Source organism: Trichinella spiralis (genome assembly GCF_000181795.1).
Source record: "Trichinella spiralis strain ISS 195 chromosome Unknown Scfld4, whole genome shotgun sequence".
Classification (NCBI taxonomy): Eukaryota; Metazoa; Nematoda; class Enoplea; order Trichinellida; family Trichinellidae; genus Trichinella; species Trichinella spiralis.
The window spans coordinates 2,370,877-2,389,845 of record NW_003526943.1 but is presented as its reverse complement, the minus strand read 5'-3'; the positions used below and the strand labels follow the sequence as shown (position 1 = coordinate 2,389,845).

The following is an 18,969-nucleotide window of genomic DNA, read 5'->3' as shown; positions in this document are numbered from 1 at the left end:
CTGATTTCATCAAAAATGTATAATTATTTTCACTAGCTAAAGTGTAAAATATTTTTCTATTTAGCCTTTTCAAATGAAAAGCTCATAAATGAATACGCAGAAGTAAAAAACTTAAATTTCTTTAAAATGTTAAATAATTTATAAAAATTGTGTGAAATATTTAAAAAAATACGATTTTCTAAATTAACATTTAAGGTAGCATTTTGTTGAAAAACACCTTCTAATTCAAGCTAATGTTTTTTATAAATTAATACTATTATAACAGTTCGCCTAATAATCATATTCTTCTTTGACTGATTTTAAGAAAATACTATCTATCTTTTATTTTTTTTTCATGTTTTTAGAAGTATTCATCATAATTTTTAATAATTTTTAATATCATAATTTTAAACTTCAATCATTTCTTTTAATTGGAAGTAAAACTTAACAACATGTGCAACACAATGATCATAAAATACATTGATTTCCATGACGTGAAACGTAAAGCAGCAGTTTGGTCCGTATAGACTGTTTTCACATCTTTTTCAATTTGTCCTACAAACCTGAAAATTTCAGATTTATTTAATGATGGAAAGATAATTCTTCTGACCAAAAGATTCAGATGATTCTGGCCACATAGATATGTTCAACTCGACGTATGGAATTTGTTCAGTCAAAACAAAATCAACTACACTTGGTTTAAATAAAGGAGCATCAACCTAAAACACGATCAAAAAATTATATCTTGCCAAATGGTAAAAAATTGCCTCAATGCTCTATTACAATCAAACGGTATTTTCCAGGAAGTAGAATGCGATAAAATTCACCATTTTTTGTCGTTTTGAAGCCAATATCTCTTCCAACAATTTTCAAAGTTGCCTCAATAGGTGCGGCACTGTCAGCATTTCTGACAATTCCTTTTATACCTGGAATATTTTATAAAAATGAACAATTTAAACTGGTCATCTTATAAATGTAATTTTTACCTGTAAGAACTTGCTTCCAAAATTGCAAAAGTGATGGCAAATTTTCATTCCAAATTGTTTTCAAAATTTCCGGATTTGGATATTTACAACAAGACATTTCCAACGTTAACGCCATTGAGCCACGCATTGAATACATGTAATCTTGCAAACTTCCTCAAAAAATACATCATTATATAAATTATAATTTAAGAAGTAACTGAAAAATTCATAATTTAAAAAGGATGATCATTGTAAACAAGCTGCTGCTTATCATAATAGTAATAATTCAATCTCATACCTTCGATGCTGTACCAATTGGCACCATTTGTAATGCCGTCTTTAAAACGTTCAGAATCCAGTGGGCACCAAGTTTCACTGTTTTGTGACATTCTCAGATTGCTGTGAGAGTATGAAAGTGCCAAATGCTTTAAGACATCATCATCAGGAGCAGCGCTGTAAACTGATCTTGCATCCACTAAAATATAAAGTTATATTTGTTGAATTTAAATTAAGTATTTTATTAAAAACTGAAAAAAAATTTACTCCTTGAATCATAAGGGTAGTTTACAACTAAAGATCCACCGTGAATATCCATGCTTAGTACTACAGGAATTTTTTCTACCCATGACATAAAAGCCAACGTTTCAGGTTGGTATTTTTTTGCATCATTCGTTGTTTTCCATATATTTGGATAGTTTCGATTCAAATCAAAGCCATTTGCATTTGTTCTTTAAAGAAAAAGTTTATAAAAGTTATCAATTTTGAATGTTGCACGTTTTTACCTCCCTTCTACACCATAGCAGTCACCTAAGATGGAAGCATCAAAGCCGTCTGGATTAAGCGTAGGAATGACAAGAAGACGGGTTTCATTTAGCAGTTGCGTTATCAATGGGTCTTTACCAAAATTTTCCAATACATAGGTAACAAGCTTTAACAAGATTTCTCGTCCCACTGGCTTAAATATTTGTACATTTTTTTCATAGTATGAAATGATTGCATTAGATTATTTTTAAAAAAAGATGCAATTTAGTCAATTCTCAGAGATTGAATTATGAATGTTTAATAAATGAACAGTGATGAATAAAATTAATTTATGAAAATCATTTTCACAAACATGCGTGTACTATTTTTTCGCTGAAGAAATAGAATAGAATAAAAATCCGCTTAACCGAGTTTTTATTTGAAGCATGAAATAATTTCAATTCAAAAAGTTGATTCAAACTGTTTGACCTAATAAACTGAGTTGATATATTTTTTGTAAAGCATATACTAATTTCAATATTTCAATTTTGTTAGCCTGTTTTATAAATTCATAAGTAAAGCATGAGAACAGCGATACATTTTTTAAATATGGATTAAAACAATTACATCGTTAGGTTTTCAAAATAGTAAAATTAATAATATATTACATGCAAACAGAAAAAATATTTCACTAATAAGGATATGATTTAAAATGCAATAATTTCAAAGTATGGAAATTGGATGCATGCAGATATTAAGCAAATATCTGATCCTGCTGAATTTTTAAAATTAATAAACGGCAGAGTTTTTCACGTATCCTATAAACAACTGAAGCATATTTTAACTGTTTATGTTTATTATTTTTTTATCCTTTATCAAATTATTAATTAAAAAATTAAAGATAAGAATTTCTTTTTTTAATTTTGCAAAGTTTGAAACTTTTAAATTTAATTTAATTCTTAACTTTTGAATAATAATAAAACATTGCTAAAAAACCTGAGTGAAAATGCTCATTAAAAATCCATAGTAGAAAAAAAGAAGAATACGCTAAGCTGTGAAGTAAATTCAAAGTAATAACTTAGCTAGTAGCATTGACGCAAAAGTCAGCAAAAACTCTCAAAGAATTTAGTTCTTACGTAATTATTAAAGCAAACCAAAAACTTCCCTTTTTTTCATAAAAATATTAGCTGATGTGTGTGTATATGTTGTAAAATAAGCAGTATACCTCGTTTCCGTGAATATTTGCGGTGAACAAAATATTCGGTCTTAAGCTGATATGTTGCTCCGGATACTGAGCTGAAACGGCTACACCAACAATTTCTTGATCTGAAAATTTGAAAAAAAGAAAATACAGTTGCACAGGTTTCCCTCAAATGTAAAAGCTGCTTACCATATACACTTTTGCCGATGAAAAATTGATGCAACTGATTGGGATACTGGCGTGACAAAATTAAAAATTGCTCAGCAATTTCTTTATTCAAATGATACCGACTGCCAATTGGATCATGCAATGGGAAAGATTTTAACAAACGAGATTGATAAAACAGCACAATTATCCAGAAGTAAAAGCATTTTTCCAATGTGCATTTCCAAAATGGCATTGTGGTCAAAAGACGAATGTTGCTGATTATTATTAATATTATTAATAATAAGAACAGGATAAGCAGGATCAAGACAACAGACGAAGCTATTCAATAAGCTATGCTAGCTTGGCGAAAGCAATGGGAATGTACAACAACTGCCAACGGCGAATTTGGCCACAGGAATGCTAAGCAATGAAGCAAGTGACTACGTCTATCGACGGCTCGACCTCAGTCCTTTGCCAGCGGCTAGACAACAACAACAACAAGCAGAAACAACTGATGAGGGCAGTCTAGTTTGCCTTGTCAGGAAGCTAAATAACAAAAATTATTATTTAATATAATAAAAAAATGAAAAAACATTGCTGCGAAAAGCAAAACGCGGTCAGTCGATTCAACAAATATTGCATTTTTATTCCAACCGTTTCCTCATCCAACTGATGTCAATTATTAATAACTCATTTTATTAATTTCATATTTGAGCCAGTCTACTTTTGCTCAATATTCATGTTGCGCAATTGGTTGAACAACATGTCAGCTGCAACCTGTAACCTGTAACTACCTGCTTTTCTTGCAGTTGGTAAATAGTTCAATAAGCATGTTTTAAAGCATAGCATTTCTATTATTGAGCAAACACTTTAATAAAAATTCACCAATAGTAAGCTACAAATTTCATCTACTTTAAAATTCAAAATATTGAAAAAGACAATTTAAACATTTGAATGATTATGAAAATTTCAAATTGCTTCTGTACCGTATGTAAAGCAAAAGCTCTGATGAACCAGTCGTTATTACGTGAATAGCTTGAAACTGGAAATTTTGTGAAAATTCACCTAAAACATGCTAAATCGAATAATAAACTCAACAAACTGGGTTATCAAATTATGCCACAAAATGCATAACTGTTTATTTGAAAATAAATAAATAAACGGTTTTTTGAAAATTTTGTTAATTATCTGATCATTGAACAACAATGAATTTGATGAAATTGTTGAAAAGAATTTTTTTTCCTTACCTGCACTATCACTCAATTTTCAATAAAATATTATCGCATCACTTTTAAAATGGATTGTAAATAGCGTTTTTTATTTTTATTTTTTTTCAAATATCAATTTCAATCAGTCAAAGTTTTCCAGATATTGTCGACCAATGATAATGAAATTTGCTTTTTTTCATCACTTTCAATTGTTCTGTTATTGTGTGTTTAAAAATTGCATTTCATTTAGTAACATAAAATAAACACCTAATATTATTTTCTATGCTTTACAATAATACATTATTAACGTTATAGAATGTGAAACATGAAAACAGTTTGAAATATGAAATTTCAAATTTATTTGTTGCAAGCAATTTATTAGCATTCTTATCATCAACTCGACTGAATGAAATTGAAAACTTTTTATTACACTTTAGCTGGCGAGGTTTCCAATTTCGTCAATACTGATTTTCATTTGATTTTTATTAAAGCTGAAATTTAAATGGACGAAAATGCTAGACTTGAAAATAACTGTCAAATGTTTGAAAATTATTCAATTTCGAAATATTTAACAAATTAAAAAGAAATTACTTTGATTTAATTCACTCGAACAACTAAATTGGATGAAATTCAAAAGAGATAAAATTGCATAAATATGCTCGATTTAAGGTCGATTGTTATAGTTTCTGATTTGAATTTTATAAGCCAGACTATTTTCAAAAAAATATGCTACAGATATTACATTTAGTATGAATATCTAATTTTGATAACTATTAGATACATTATTGTTTTTGGAAACAGTGAGTTTTGAAAAATAATGTTTGAATTGCTTATGCATATGTTTGCGCTTACATCTTTCATTGGTAAGCTTGAAACTTGGATATTTTCCGCTTTTTCTTACAGGAATAATTTTTTAGGTTTTGCAAAATTGCTTAATGGGGATGAATCATGTCAAGAAAATGTACTATCTAAGATCAAACAGTGCACTTTACCTGTAGAAGAATACGTTGATATAATTAGCACTACTTTACCCATGTTTATTACTAATGTTGAAAATTACAAGCAAACTTTTATTAGCAATAAAAATACTTTTCAAGAACTTTGCAAGTGAGTTTTGTTATTGAAGTAAAATTCCAACTTTGTGAAATGTGCAAACGATAATTTGAAATTTTATACCTAAATAAATTGCTTAGCAATGCATCAGTTTGTAGTAATTTTACAAAATATTTTTCAAATATTCAATTCTTAATATAGTTTAGCAAAGATTATTATAAATATAAAATTGTAGAAGAATTTGGAAATTTCAATCCTGCATTGATCCATTAAAATTATTTTGTCCTGAACATAAAACAGTCAATTTTATTTACACAACTTATGGCTATCTTTGCGATGAAGGATATTCAGGTAATCGCACTGCTATTATATATATATGTATTGCATAATTATTTATTAAATTTTAGATTTTTTGCATAATGTTGAGTGTTTTCTTTATGTTGAAAGTGAAAGTGACGCTCGTGAATGTCTGCAGAATGTTTCAACACAAACTGTAACTTTTCACAAAGGGGCAGTTTCCCATTCGTCTACTGAACAAGCTTGCAAGTATATTATTATTGTCAACCAATGCTCATGATGAAATATTTTATGTTAATTTTAATTTTAACAAAGACTGGTTCACAATTTCTTGAAGTGTGTAAAAATTCCGATAAGAAGAAGATGCGGCAAAAGAGCATGGAACCTGATTTTTCGTCTTTTCATGGCAACCAGCCGAATTCTTTTGCTCCAATGCAAAATGGACGTCCAGGAAAACTATTTCATTGAAAAGCTCTTCTTGACAAATGAATTCAACTTGGAAAATCGACAAACTTCACTGAGCCGTATTTCAATTGTTCCTGAGCATATATTTAAAAGTGAGTTCAATTCCAGTGGATTGTTTGAAAGAAATAAACACAGTGAGCACAAAAAATTATCCGATTCTACTATGACACTTTATTTTACTATAGTTGCAGTTTTTTGTATTTTTTGTCATCATATTTTTTAGTACGAATAAGTGAATTACAATTCTGAAATCCAGTTGAAATAAACATGTGAATACAATTTTGCTTTACACTGATCAGAGCATGATAATTTTAAGCTATAATTGAATAACAATTTTTTATCATTTTTGTACGTCAGGGGTCCGCTTGTCTAAGAACCCATGCTAAATTCAAGAAGCTCATACTGGAGTCTTATGACAGTTGTTCGTAGGAAGTCTATATACCAGTGATGTCAACAAAAACTGTTCAGCAAGTCCAGGTTATAACATTCAAATAACTTCAGATCAGATTGCTGTGACGAAAAATTTGATTTGCAGGAATAAATATTTTCATTACAAGGAAACCGTATTACCGTAAGTTTTGGTCGACTGTGGCACAACTGACATGAGTTTCACAAATGAATTTTCTAGTTCTACTGTAGAGGGTCAAGTCACGATATAGAGAGATAAAGGAAAAACAAAAGCAGGTAAAAAAAATACCTTTCTCTGATAACTGACCACAACGGCACACGCTTTCCCCAAAAAACAATGGACAGAAAACAAATGGCATCGCATAACTTGCAACAGATCTTTCGTACAACAAAAGACAATGTCCAACTTCACTGTCTCCAAAACAACACTCTTTGCTTAGCGGGGCCTCTGCCCAACTGACCTTTTTGTCCGGCTCAACCGTTGGGTTGGTTGTGTAACAGGAGCGGCGCAGCTGTGACAGCCATCACTTTATGGAGATCCATTAATCCCATCACTTTTGGTCAATGCAATTATTCACACGTGTGATGGATTTGACAAATGTTTGGGTGCAACTGCACTCGAACAGGACGATGGTCTCCTGAAAATGGTTCACCGAATCGATCACAGATAAGCAATTGCGCTTGTTTCTGACCTGGTTCCCAGAACTCGTAAACCTTGAAGCTTGAAGAAGCTTGTCAGTTTGCAACACTTGGCTAATGACCAATGAAAGCTGCTGAAAAATTTTCAATGGTGAAAATATGTTTCGAAATTTTTGAAATGGATAATTTTATAAAATTGCATTAATAAGTTAAGTATCATTGAAATGCAATAAAAAAATTTTTCAGCTTCAAGATAGTTTGACAGAGTTTAATATAAACAGTGCAATAAAATATTTATACAGTACACGAAAACAAGCAAGCTATGCAATGATTCACATCGGATTTGCTTTAAGTACTTGTTGAAATGGTAGAAAGTGAATTTTATTTATTTTATGAACTAAGCATTGCATTGTTAATTACATTTATATACCTCAAGTAGAAGTTAAAGAACCAAGTGGCCGGATAGCTCAGTTGGTTAGAGCGTGGTGCTAATAACGCTAAGGTCGTGGGTTCGAGCCCCACTCTGGCCATAAACTTTTCCAAAAAAAACAGACTTGCAAAATTAGCCAATTGGCAAACATTTGCTATTTAATTAGTCACAGATATAATATAATTTGAAATATTATGCATTGTTTTATTAAAAACAAAAGTGATATTTGCATTATAAATGTTGGTATTGTTCAACTGCACGATTTACGCTGCGAAAAAGTAATTCGGAAAGTTTTGTTTGTTGATCAGTCTTTTTAATTCAATGTTATCATTAAATTTTTGTAGTTTTTCACAAAACTATTGTTGGTGGAAATATGTGAAAATTTGTTAAACGTAGTTTTAAGTTCCAAAACAAAAAAATGCAAACAAATTTAAATATGTTGAAATTGTTTATGCAAAATCTGGAAGCATAGATATGACAGGTTATTAAACATTGATTTCAGTGTTAAAATGGAAATTCACACTTGTTCATATTCTTGATTGAATGGAATGTTATGTCAAAATATACTTTGTAATAGTAAGAAGAAATTAATTTTTCAATAATATTATAATTTATACGAGCACTGTAAAGAGCAGTTTTGTATGCAGCTTTTCAAGTGGTGATTTTTAAATAGTAAATTACTTTATTTTCAGTAAATTTAAAGTAATACTTTACAAATGGAGGTTTTCTTTTTCAACTTTAGATGAGAGAATACAGTATGCACGTTTGTTTGCATTAAAATGAACGATCTTATTAACTAAATTTGTTTTATTCATATTGAAAATTATGTAAATATTGAAAGTTTCAAGCAGACTTGTACTTTATGAAAAAAACAATGCAATGTAAAATTACGCTTTTTGGTCGCGTATGTTTCTTTCTCAACGTCTCGCATTGGTGGTGAGGAAGTTTTGATATTAATTTTTATCGATTTTCAAAAATGAATATTTCGCATATTGTCTTTTTTTTATTCAGCAACATATGTCATCGTTCGATCAAATATCAAACAGAGAACGAATAAATTACAAGAGAAATATTATTTAATTATACAGTGACATTGAAATTTATTATTATTCTACTGATTGCAATATATTTAAATCGAATTTGAAATATCACTATCAATTGCAAAGTTAGTAAAATCACAGTTGATATAAAAAAATTATTTATTATTTATGAATGAAATGTTTCCAAATACCGATTTCACCAAGGTACAATCCAGATACTCTAGTTGGAATATTTTTCAACACAGATAATTGAAATGAAACAAATAGACAATAAATAACATTTCAGTTGCAAAGAAAAGTATGATCAAAACAATGGTGCATCTCTGGAAAAGTAAATCGTGGGTAATTTTTCTTTTCGCAAAATATAAAATATATTTGAATGATAATTTAAAGCATAAGATAATAATAAACGAAGATTTCAAAAATTTATTTAAAAGACGTATTGTGCAAAATTAATTCTTAAAAAAAATTAATACAATTGTGTAGAAATGTCATTTAAAATTGAAATGAAATTTACATTTTTGTATTTGTCCTTCTTATTAGCATTGATACATGATGAAATTTGCAATTTCAACTTGAATTTTGTTTGAATAAATATGTTTTTGGTTTGTTTGTATTATTTTGATCAAGCAAAATAAAGAAAACAAACATTGACTGATTTTCCATATTGTACAATTGTCTTTCACAGTAATGATTGATCACTTCTTGCACAATTTGTTTTTGGTGATTTTGTCGATGAAATTAAAAATGCATCAATGAGAAGAAAATCTGGATGAAAAACAAAAAAAAATATTAATATACAACAATTATAATACGTATACTAAGAGGATAAAAAGAAAAAGATGAATAATTAGCATTTTGAAAATCAAGAGTAACTTATTTCCTTTTTGGAAACTAACCAAATCAACCAACAGTGGATGGATATGAAAGAAAAATAAACGAAATAGGAATAAAAAGAAGAAGAAAAAGCAAGAATGGTGGAAGGACTAGAAGAAATATTAGGCAGATATTGGAAATTTATTATATAGATTTTACCGTATCAGGTAATTGGAAAGCAATTATCCAGAGGATGGACCTTTGCCCTTTGGAGGCTTGGTCGATTTGTCGCCCAGAGCTGAACGATGACAAAATTCTTTCAAATTCCAAATGACATTTCCAATTCAATCTGATCACAAATGTCACAAGACTTATCCATTGTTATGATTATCAATCAGTATATACCAACAGCCGTTTCAACAAATTTTTCAAAATTGACTTTTTCAACTGTTTGATTCGAGATTAAGCAGCAAGCATCTTGATAACACCTGTTTGTTGTTTTATTTCACAATTTCAACATGTCGTATTTTTCAAAATATAGAAATATAAAATTGCAATCATGTATATATATATATATATATATATATAGGATATTTTTTTCTGAAGAAAAAGCAAAATAAAAAGACATTCTCGTCGTTGTCGATTCAGTTCAAATCACATTGTGCCTTCGGATGTGTGTGGTCAAATGGTCGGAACGTGAAAATGCCCTAAAGCAGAGCTTACAATGGAACGGCTTGTCACCAGTGTGCTTTCGCATGTGGCGGGTAAGTTCGTCGGATCTTGCAAAACGCCACGAACAGCCTTCCCATTTGCACTCGTATGGTTTTTCACCTGAACGACAAGAATGAATGGAGAAATTATGCAAATCTTCATTTACCCGTGTGAGTTCTGAAGTGAGCTTTCAAGTGGGAGCTTTTGGTGTAGGTTTTGTTGCAGTTGGCAAAAGTGCAAACGTAGTGTCGTTTGCGATCCGAATAGCGTCGTTGAGCTTTAGCAGTGGTGGTAGTATTGCTAGTGGTGGTGGTGGTGGTGGTGGTAGTTGTGGACCGCAAGCCGGATGTCGGTTGGTCGTCAGATGGTAGCTGCTTGGTAGTGTTGCGTTCCTCGGCTTGTTTCAAAGTTGCTTCCATCGACGACAACAAGTTGGCAAGAAAAGGATGGCCGCGGGTGTTGGTCGATTTTTGGTCACCGGATGGGGTCGGTTCGACCTCAGGGTCGTCGAGTTTGACCGTCGTTGACGTGTCCACTTGGCACTGATCCATGGCCAACGTGATCGTGAACCCGCCCCAAGAATTTCGGTCCTCGTCATCGTCGTCAGTCCAGCCGTATTCGACCGTGCTAATCGTACGGTACGGTACCAACGGTTTCCTGGGTCGTCTTCGTCTGGTCATTGTGCTGTTGTTGTCCAGTTGTTGTTCGATTGTTTCAGTTGGAATATTGTTGGAAACAGATTGAAATGGACTAGAAATAAAATATTATTTAAAAAAAATAATATTCTGTTTGTTGAAATAAATTTCTACCTGATCAATGATGAATAATTCATTTGTGTAGATTAATAATAAAAATTGAATATCTGAAAAAGAAGAGAAAATGAATTAAATTACAGTAGTTGTGGTGGTGTGGGTGTGGCTTTTGAATGTGGTGATGAAAAAGAGAAGAAAAGAGACGCGAACGCGAAGTGCGGAAGAGATCAAGGCGTATGATATGATGCTAGCGACGTTTTTGCTGCTTTCCCTTCTCACTGACTGCATAAGCTGAACACAGCCAGTCAGCCAAAAAGCACACAGCCAATAAATAAAACAAACAAACAAATGAAATATATAATTTTCAACTCGTCATCGCGAGTTTCTTCAACTTCAGTTTGTGATGCTTTTTCAAAGAGGAAAAGCTTTCTCCAATGCTCCATTTGACATCCCAGACGAGCGTATACGCAGGCGAAAGCGAACGCGAACGCAACCACCGGCCGCGGCTTCTATATGCAAAATGCACAAATGGCACTGGGCCGGGACGGGCCGGGCCGGGTTGGGCCGGGGCGTCGGCGTCGGGGCGCCGCCAACAGCGCCAATGGCGCCAATGGCGATCGATCGACTGGCCGGCGACAGTTGGCGCCGGTTTGCACACGCTGCTGACCTCTGCGGTCGGCAGCTGCGCCCGTCCATATTTCCGGGCGTGACCAAGGTCATCATCAGTCCGCAATGCTTCACCAAAAAAACATATATATATATATATATATATATATGCATAGTTTTCGAGTAAAATAGAATAATTAGCAGTTTTACATATTATTATTAAATTCGTTATATTTGATGAGAATAATTTTTCAAGTGAAAATAAAAACAAAAGAACCAATTATAATTACCAGCGATGTTGATCGAATCAAATAAAGGTCGAGTGGTGAACACAATCTTTCTTTTTTGTTGTTGTTGCTGTTATTATGCCGAATAATCGTCTTATGCTTTCGATTGTTAGCCGACCGACCGGGCGGGGGCTTATTTGCTGAAAATGGTATTCTGGAGGGGGAAGGGGAGGGGGAAGGCTTTTTGACCGGCCGGCAACCCAATGTACAAACAGACACAAGCCATTACGGTAGAATATTTGGGAAAAAAACGGAAAAAAAGCAAACCAACGTCTAATTGCATATTTTTTTGTTAGCTCGGCTTTTTCCCATTCTCCGCTTAAGCTATTGTTTGTTAAATAGATGTTTTCGCCTGCTTCGACCATTCTGTTGGCAAGTCAAGCGCCACGCCGCCAAAACACTCACGGCCCAGACTGAAATTGCGAACAGGTGCGCCGGCGCTGATGGCGAAAAGGCGACGGGGCGTCGGCCAAGTTGCAGGCGAAACACATGGCCAGTGGGCGTGTCCCACACGACGCCGAATGGGAAAAGAGAAAACAAGGAAAAAAAACACATTTATCATAATATTTTTACATATTGTTCTTTGGGATTAGTTTTATTTTTTCAACATTAAACGAACATGTGAAACTTTGTTCGGTGTATTTTGGATCGAAAACAAAAATATAAAACAAAAAACAATTAATCATCACTCCCCTTCCATCCTTTCCCTCTTGTCTCGCACAAATAACACTTCATCATCATTTTCTACTGCACAGTGGACGAATATTCAAATTTTCAAGCAAAAATTGAATTGAATTGATCCGTGAATAAAATAGAAAAGAAATTATTATTTTTATTTTAAAAAAAAATTGTTATTCTTTCGAAACAAATTTTACAAAAAATGTAGAAGAAGAAAAAAAACTGAAAAGATAAATAACATTATCGATTATCAAAGTACAAAATTGTTCAAGATAATGTTTGTTCAAAAATTCGACAAACAACACCACCAATACGTCTCACGCGATATTGAATTGGAATTTTCAAAACAAAATCATCAGCAGCAGTTGGTTTTTTTTGCCAAATTTATCCCCCGTTTAAATTATTTGTTCAAAATTAAATTTTATTTTTATTAATTGAAATTATTTTTTTTCAAAATTTAAACAAAAACAATTTTATCACGATTCAAAAGTGTCAACTGATAGGGGCGAGTTGAAATTTGTCCTTGATTTGCCTTATGTCGGCAGATTTTAATGGTATGAAAAAAAAATCGGTCATCGACGTGAGTTGTTCAATTTCAAACAGTTCTCTTTCTCATCAACAGTGTTGTGGTTGAGATGATGGGATTCACAAAAAAAAAATAAATTCTTTTGTTCCCCACAAAAATGAACATTTCCATTTTATAAGTACTTGCTTTCTTTCTTTCTTTCTTTCTTCTTTTTTTCCCTTTCATCACAGCGTTGAATAATAAATAGTGCTGCTTTAAATTTTGCAAGAATCTGAAGATGGTCGTTTTGAAAATTTCCCGACGACCTTGTTCGTCTATTGTATGCAGAATTGGAAAAAAAATACAACGTCAAACTCGATCGTTGTGATGGAAGAATATTGAAAATTTTAAAAATAAAAAACACCTCACTTGTCTACAGTATGAAAGAAAGGTGGATAATTTATAATTTTCCTCGAATTACAGTACCAACTAGTACAAACAAAAATTTCAATCTGTTACGCAATATTCAGAAAACAAATGCATTTTTAATGGAAAACTTGCAGAAAAAAAGAAATCTAAATTAAATAAAGAAAGAATGAATGATTCATTGAACATTTTTATCAAAAAAGAAAAAAAAAGAAACATTCGCAAATTATTTACTTACAATGATGATGAATCATGCATGACTGCAGGCTCGTTTCGTGCGACGAGCAGTAGCTTTGATCAACGTGTGCGGTGATATTTGTGAGAAAAAAAAAACAGCTCCGAGCTTTCACTTTTACTCCATCGTTCAATTTTTTTTCTGCCTTGAGCAAATATGACGGATGAACATACAGTTGTGGGATGATTTGATTTTTTTCTCTCTCTCTCCACCCAAACCGATGAAAAAGTAGGTGAAAAATTTAAATTTCAAATGAAAAGTAAAAAAAAATTACTATTCAATTGAATTTGATGTTTTTCTTTTAACAAGTTTAAAATTTTCAAAGAACAATTTCAACGAAACAGTGAAATGAAATTTGAAACAATTAAAAACCTTACGAACAATTTCGTTGCCAAAAATTCTCCCAACTCAAGCGGACGGCAAAATTTCAAAAAAAAACGCTTTGCTTTAGGTGAAATTTTTAAATTTTATTTTTATTTTTTGTGAATTATTGTTTAAAAAAATTATGCAAATATTTTCAATATTGTATCAATTTTTTTTTGTTTTGAAAAATACAACCTGACGAGCATTAGTTGTTTTCAGACAAATTCTCTTACGGTGAATGGGATGAATTTAATTTGAACAGAAATTTATTTTAAATATAAAATATATTGTTGTTTAAAATGGAAATTTTACAACTTACATATTATAATGGAAAATCAGTTAGCTTAATGGCAACATGAACGAGTTGTTGTGACAGTTGGAAAAAATTTTGCCCAGCTTATCGTTTGGTAAATGGGAGAAGTTGGAAAAATGAATGCGAGGGCAAGCGGCGAACGGCCACGCCTAGTCTTGTTAGCATCATTGACAAGAAGGAGAAGAAGAAGAAGAAGACGAAGAACAGACTCGAAAACTGCGCGCTTAATTTCTCAAATGACAACGCCTTCATCATTTGGCGTTTGATGAAGCAACTTCATTTCTATCAACTATTAGAAACAAACCTCCTCGACATTTATTCTCAGAGTTTACTCTTCGACACACCCTCCTTGTCAACATGGTTTCAATGTCACATGCTTTTATAATAATAATAATAATAATAATAATATTATTATTATTATTATTATTATTATTATTATTATTAGTAATGACGTACATTGAAAACAACACAGTACGAATACGATTACTATATGCGACAAAACTTGATAAACACTTCACCACACCCTTTTTGTACGATGGGGTAAAAAAAAAGAAAAAATTCACAAATACACACAAAAAAATAATCAAAATTGATAATCAAGATAAAAATTTAAAAGAAAATTATGATAAAATTGTGATGAATAAAGTTTCGAAAAAATTCAACTGGATCGAACGTTTTATGAGGAAAAATTGACGAGTTACAATCGACGAAACAGTAATACAATGGCGCTGGGAGGGGGCGTTGGCTTTTTGTGTTCGAAGACGGGCTTGTACCAGTTCCACCCCAGGCATCATCCTACTCGTCAAATGCCAACCATCTCTTTGACAACCATATATACGTTGTTCGAAATAAATAATAAAACTACCATTTTTACAAAAACAACATCCACATTCATGAGATGAATTGAATTAATAAAATCCATTCTTTCACATTCGACTTGGTATGAAACAAAAAGTAAAAACGATTATATTAATTGACAGATGTCATTGTTGACAAATAATTAATTGCTGGTATTGATGCTATTTTGAAAACTGATACTAGCACAAATCGAGATAAAAAAAAACAACAATTCTTCTCCTCACCATCATTTTTATTCAAAAAAAATAGAAAATTCTTTTTACAAAATAGTATTTTTTAAGATATTTTCAAAAAATTCACTAAAATAATCAAATCAAATTCCATTCATGACTACGTCACAGATGGTAAAAAAAATCTGATCAGATGAAACAGTTTTTTCGGTTTTCTTTTTCATAAACGTTCGCAAATGCTCAGCATATTTTAATAAAAGCTAAATTAAAATCAACGACTGGTTTCATTGCTTTTACAGGCTGCAAATAACAAATCATTGTAGAAATGTTTTCTTCTTTCGAACAACTTTTCAACATTTTTCATTTCGAAATTTCAACAATTTTTCATTCAATTCAAAATGGATACTTTTATTATCTTTCATTTCACTCATTCACTCTGATGTGTAACATAAATATATATTATACAAATCATTTATTCATCATTCTTATTTATACCGTATAAGTATAAGAAATTATTACACACAATACACAGAATAACCACAGAATTATTACATAACTATGATGAAATTGAATTACCGTAAATGAGAAAAATAGGATGGAAAATACAATTACAGTTTTAAATACCACTGCTCAGATTACAATAAATGAATATTTTCAAGTTATATTTTTATTATATTACATATTTTGTGATAATGCAGATGCTTCAATTTGTTAATTTAAAATTTAAAATAACAACTAATCTTTTTAATATACACATGAAATATTTGTGCCTAAATTGCATATCGTTCAGGATTGATAAAAATTCATTAAAACTAGTTTAATGCCACAGTTCATTTTCGTTTAGTGTACTGAATTTCAATTTTACAATAACAATTTTGATCCTGTAAAAATCGAAATTGCTATTGATCATTTCATTGGCATTTTTTAAAAATCATCCTTCTGTATTCAAATAAAAATATTTTATGTCTCGAACACAAGTAAAATACATTTAAAATTTTCAAAATAAAAATTGTTCCTAAAAATCAGAAAATGAAACGCACCTTCTGTAGTAAAGTAGAGTTTGGTTGATGATGTGTATGAAAGGATGGAATTTCCTAATTTAGGTGAACATTGCAGTTATCCTCTTTGTAGACGATTAGGCAAGTTTTTTTCATAATTTTAGAATGTTGTTCATAATATTTTCAATTTAGACTTTTTGCCGATAAAATGTGACGAATGTTCTAAACTGTTTTGGTATTGTATGAAGAGGATTTTATTTCTTTTTAAGCTTTGATAAAATAAATTATAATTTAGTAAAGATCATTACGAATACAGTCGACATGCATGTCCTTTTGCTGGACGAAAGGTGAGCGTTGCGTTTAAATAAATATTATAAATAATTTTCAAAAAATCAAAGGACTGTTGTCTTCCTGTTTGTCCGTTGTGCAGTCAATCAGTTTCGTGTCCGCGTGATTTCCCTCCCGATGTTGCCGTCAGTGAGCACATAGACAGAGATTGTCAATCGGATCCTGCTTTAGCTAAGCGAAAAATATATGTGAACAAGTGCTCAGTGAAAAATTGCAAACAAAGAGAGGTTTTTTCTTCAGTTTTTAACATTTCCTAATTATAACTTACTTATTTAGCTTGTTCCTGTTGAGTGCCCAAAATGTCACAAAAATTTCTGCTTCAAGCATCGCCACAATGCCGATCACGAATGCTCTCAATCGTCCCCTAATTCTACTTCCACTTTATCACTGTCAAAATTTTCCTGGTATTCTTTTGTTTTCTTTTTTGTATTTTCGAATAACAGATTCGACATTGTTTAGCAATTTATTTGGTTTCAAAACAAGAAAACGCGAAACTTCTGATAACGATCTTCGCAGAATGAATGGAATGGTATGTATTTTTTTTCCATCATACTCTTCACAGATGGTGTTGTTTTTGTATTTCAGGATGAAGGAGAAGCATTGGAAGAAGCGATACGACGATCTATAGCTGATTCTGTTCAGTCATCGACGTCCAAGTAGGAACAAAATACAATTTAAAAATAGGGAAGCAGTAAATAACATTTTACACATCCGTTATTAGTACTTTCTCATTTGTTGAATATTCAGTGTTGTGTACTGCTTTTATAAATATTGTTTAATCTAAAAATCAAAGCATATATAAATTTAGCACCAACTTAGGGATAATGTAATTGTTAATTTATTTATTTATGAATATGAAGAGGTAGATAGTTGTCCGTTGTCTTGTCGGAAAATTGATTGATAAAACTAAAATTTACAGATAATTTTTAAATTAATAATAATCATTACTGTTATTTACAATGATATTTTTCAGCGAAAAATCAACTTCTGACATTGAGCAACGAAATCAGCGCACAAATCAAGTAAAAAGGGCAATGAAATTTATGTATTACTAATTTTTAATGTAATATGTTTTAGAGTTCTGCTTACGGAAACTGCCTTATATCTTGAACTGTCATTATTTACATTTCACTTCCATTTTATCTTTTGAAATTATGTTGTAATTGTGTTAATTATTGTAATTGTTAACATTTTATCAATTAAAGTTCACTTTTAATTCAAATAATAAAACGGATGATCTTAATTCATTTAAAACGGATATGTTTGCGTTCATGTAATATTATTAAAATTACCATCTGCTTGTTTGTCGAGATGTGGAAAATCTTCTGTAAGGATTTTCACGGCATCCAAATCTCATTTGACCTGACTGTTTTCGTCCGCCGAATCCTCCGCCAAGACGTCTTGGAATCCAACCTTCCATTCGGCGTTCTACTTCCCGGTCGACAATAATTTGAGAACTGTCAATTATAGCATGATGTGCATTTTCCCAAGCAACATCCATATCTCTACGATGTTTGAATTCAACAAAAGCATACCGTTTAGACATTCCAGTAACAATGTCACGTACTAATCGAATTCGAGCAATTTTACCATAACGGCCAAACAGTTGATGAATATCCGCTTCGACAGTATCCAAAGAAAGGCGACCGACGAACAGAGTTTTCTTGGGGTCGCCTATTACACGTTCGTTTGGTTTGTAATGTTGCCCACTTGCCCTTATTAAAGCTCTGTCGTGAGCAACTGTAGCTGTCCCATTCACCGAACCAACTTTGATCGGATCATACTTTTCTACATACGGCTTCCACTCATCCCGTGGTCCTTTTGAACTTCTTTTCTTTTCAGTCATTTCAAATTTACACGACAAACTATTTAATAAACAGCGAAGAATTGGAAAAATCAAACTTAATTCACGAAATTCTTCTCTCTTCAATTCTACTGCACTTTTAAAATTAGAAAATTTGCATTCATACTGTAAAGCTATTTTTAATAAAAATTAAGAATCATATTTTATACTGTAATTTGTTTTGTTGCATTTGTTAAAAAATACTAATAAATGTGCAACTCTGGACATCATTTTTACTGAATATTTCGTAACAGAAGTAATAAATGTCGTGTTATTGGTCGATTTATATTAACGGAAAAACTGTGTGTTGTTATTTTACGCAAATATGTGATATGTAGAAGGCTGGCAGGGGAATCCTACTACACTGGGATGGTCCGTTCGGTTTGCGTTTTCTTATTGGTCGTTGAGCGCGCTATTTTATTGGGGCGTCACGTCGTTGTCTTATTGGTTTTCCTTGTCTAATTGCTCATTGATTCAAATCTTTTTT

At 31.6% G+C, this 18,969-nt stretch overlaps 6 protein-coding genes and 1 non-coding gene across 7 annotated transcripts; 4 read left to right on the top strand and 3 right to left on the bottom strand.

Annotated features, from left to right (window-relative positions):
* Positions 1–82: 82 nt before the first annotated feature.
* Positions 83–3,286, bottom strand: Tsp_00638 (carboxypeptidase D). Its single transcript, XM_003376358.1, has 10 exons — positions 3,076–3,286; positions 2,911–3,011; positions 1,727–1,899; positions 1,488–1,672; positions 1,243–1,419; positions 966–1,118; positions 763–905; positions 631–698; positions 459–542; positions 83–110 (listed from the first exon to the last, which is right to left on the bottom strand). Exons 1-10 carry the CDS (start codon positions 3,284–3,286, stop codon positions 83–85), a joined length of 1,323 nt encoding a protein of 440 aa, XP_003376406.1.
* A 1,772-nt stretch (positions 3,287–5,058) lies between these two features.
* On the top strand, positions 5,059–6,305 carry Tsp_00639 (conserved hypothetical protein). The gene is made up of 6 exons (XM_003376357.1): positions 5,059–5,104; positions 5,159–5,276; positions 5,530–5,645; positions 5,702–5,840; positions 5,907–6,115; positions 6,280–6,305. Exons 1-6 carry the CDS (start codon positions 5,059–5,061, stop codon positions 6,303–6,305), a joined length of 654 nt encoding a protein of 217 aa, XP_003376405.1.
* A 1,254-nt stretch (positions 6,306–7,559) lies between these two features.
* Positions 7,560–7,633, top strand: Tsp_00640. The gene has a single exon. It is a non-coding gene; the product is annotated as a tRNA-Ile (tRNA).
* A 2,075-nt stretch (positions 7,634–9,708) lies between these two features.
* Tsp_00641 (zinc finger protein) lies at positions 9,709–10,780 on the bottom strand. Its single transcript, XM_003376356.1, has 3 exons — positions 10,267–10,780; positions 10,048–10,220; positions 9,709–9,759 (listed from the first exon to the last, which is right to left on the bottom strand). The coding sequence occupies exons 1-3, from the start codon at positions 10,778–10,780 to the stop codon at positions 9,709–9,711; spliced, it is 738 nt and encodes a 245-aa protein (XP_003376404.1).
* An 846-nt stretch (positions 10,781–11,626) lies between these two features.
* Positions 11,627–12,338, top strand: Tsp_00642 (conserved hypothetical protein). Its single transcript, XM_003376355.1, has 3 exons — positions 11,627–11,633; positions 11,859–11,975; positions 12,088–12,338. The coding sequence occupies exons 1-3, from the start codon at positions 11,627–11,629 to the stop codon at positions 12,336–12,338; spliced, it is 375 nt and encodes a 124-aa protein (XP_003376403.1).
* A 4,017-nt stretch (positions 12,339–16,355) lies between these two features.
* On the top strand, positions 16,356–17,767 carry Tsp_00643 (AN1-type zinc finger protein 2B). The gene is made up of 9 exons (XM_003376354.1): positions 16,356–16,396; positions 16,484–16,526; positions 16,587–16,638; positions 16,690–16,866; positions 16,916–17,043; positions 17,099–17,168; positions 17,225–17,295; positions 17,613–17,661; positions 17,717–17,767. The coding sequence occupies exons 1-9, from the start codon at positions 16,378–16,380 to the stop codon at positions 17,747–17,749; spliced, it is 642 nt and encodes a 213-aa protein (XP_003376402.1). The 5' UTR covers positions 16,356–16,377; the 3' UTR covers positions 17,750–17,767.
* A 160-nt stretch (positions 17,768–17,927) lies between these two features.
* Positions 17,928–18,485, bottom strand: Tsp_00644 (u11/U12 small nuclear ribonucleoproteinprotein). The gene has a single exon (XM_003376353.1). It carries the CDS (start codon positions 18,483–18,485, stop codon positions 17,928–17,930), a length of 558 nt encoding a protein of 185 aa, XP_003376401.1.
* Between the last annotated feature and the right edge of the window lie 484 nt (positions 18,486–18,969).

Bases quoted from the DNA above. Each gene is read 5' to 3' on its own strand.
- Tsp_00644 (XM_003376353.1), bottom strand. From the start codon at position 18,485: ATGACTGAAAAGAAAAGAAGTTCAAAAGGACCACGGGATGAGTGGAAG.
- Tsp_00638 (XM_003376358.1), bottom strand. From the start codon at position 3,286: ATGCCATTTTGGAAATGCACATTGGAAAAATGCTTTTACTTCTGGATA. The intron at 1,420-1,487 runs GTAAATTTTTTT...TTTATATTTTAG, and splicing joins CTACCCTTATGATTCAAGGA to TGGATGCAAGATCAGTTTAC. The intron at 543-630 runs GTTGAACATATC...TGAAATTTTCAG, and splicing joins GAACAAATTCCATACGTCGA to GTTTGTAGGACAAATTGAAA.
- Tsp_00643 (XM_003376354.1), top strand. The intron at 16,527-16,586 runs GTATTGTATGAA...ATTATAATTTAG, and splicing joins GAATGTTCTAAACTGTTTTG to TAAAGATCATTACGAATACA. The intron at 17,662-17,716 runs GTAAAAAGGGCA...AATATGTTTTAG, and splicing joins GAAATCAGCGCACAAATCAA to AGTTCTGCTTACGGAAACTG.
- Tsp_00639 (XM_003376357.1), top strand. From the start codon at position 5,059: ATGTTTGAATTGCTTATGCATATGTTTGCGCTTACATCTTTCATTG. The intron at 5,277-5,529 runs GTTTATTACTAA...ATAAAATTGTAG, and splicing joins ATTAGCACTACTTTACCCAT to AAGAATTTGGAAATTTCAAT. The intron at 5,841-5,906 runs GTATATTATTAT...ATTTTAACAAAG, and splicing joins TCTACTGAACAAGCTTGCAA to ACTGGTTCACAATTTCTTGA.
- Tsp_00642 (XM_003376355.1), top strand. The intron at 11,976-12,087 runs GTAGAATATTTG...TTTGTTAAATAG, and splicing joins AACAGACACAAGCCATTACG to ATGTTTTCGCCTGCTTCGAC.
- Tsp_00641 (XM_003376356.1), bottom strand. From the start codon at position 10,780: ATGACCAGACGAAGACGACCCAGGAAACCGTTGGTACCGTACCGTACG. The intron at 10,221-10,266 runs GTAAATGAAGAT...CTTGTCGTTCAG, and splicing joins TCACTTCAGAACTCACACGG to GTGAAAAACCATACGAGTGC. The intron at 9,760-10,047 runs GTGATTTGAACT...ACAATGGATAAG, and splicing joins CACACATCCGAAGGCACAAT to TCTTGTGACATTTGTGATCA.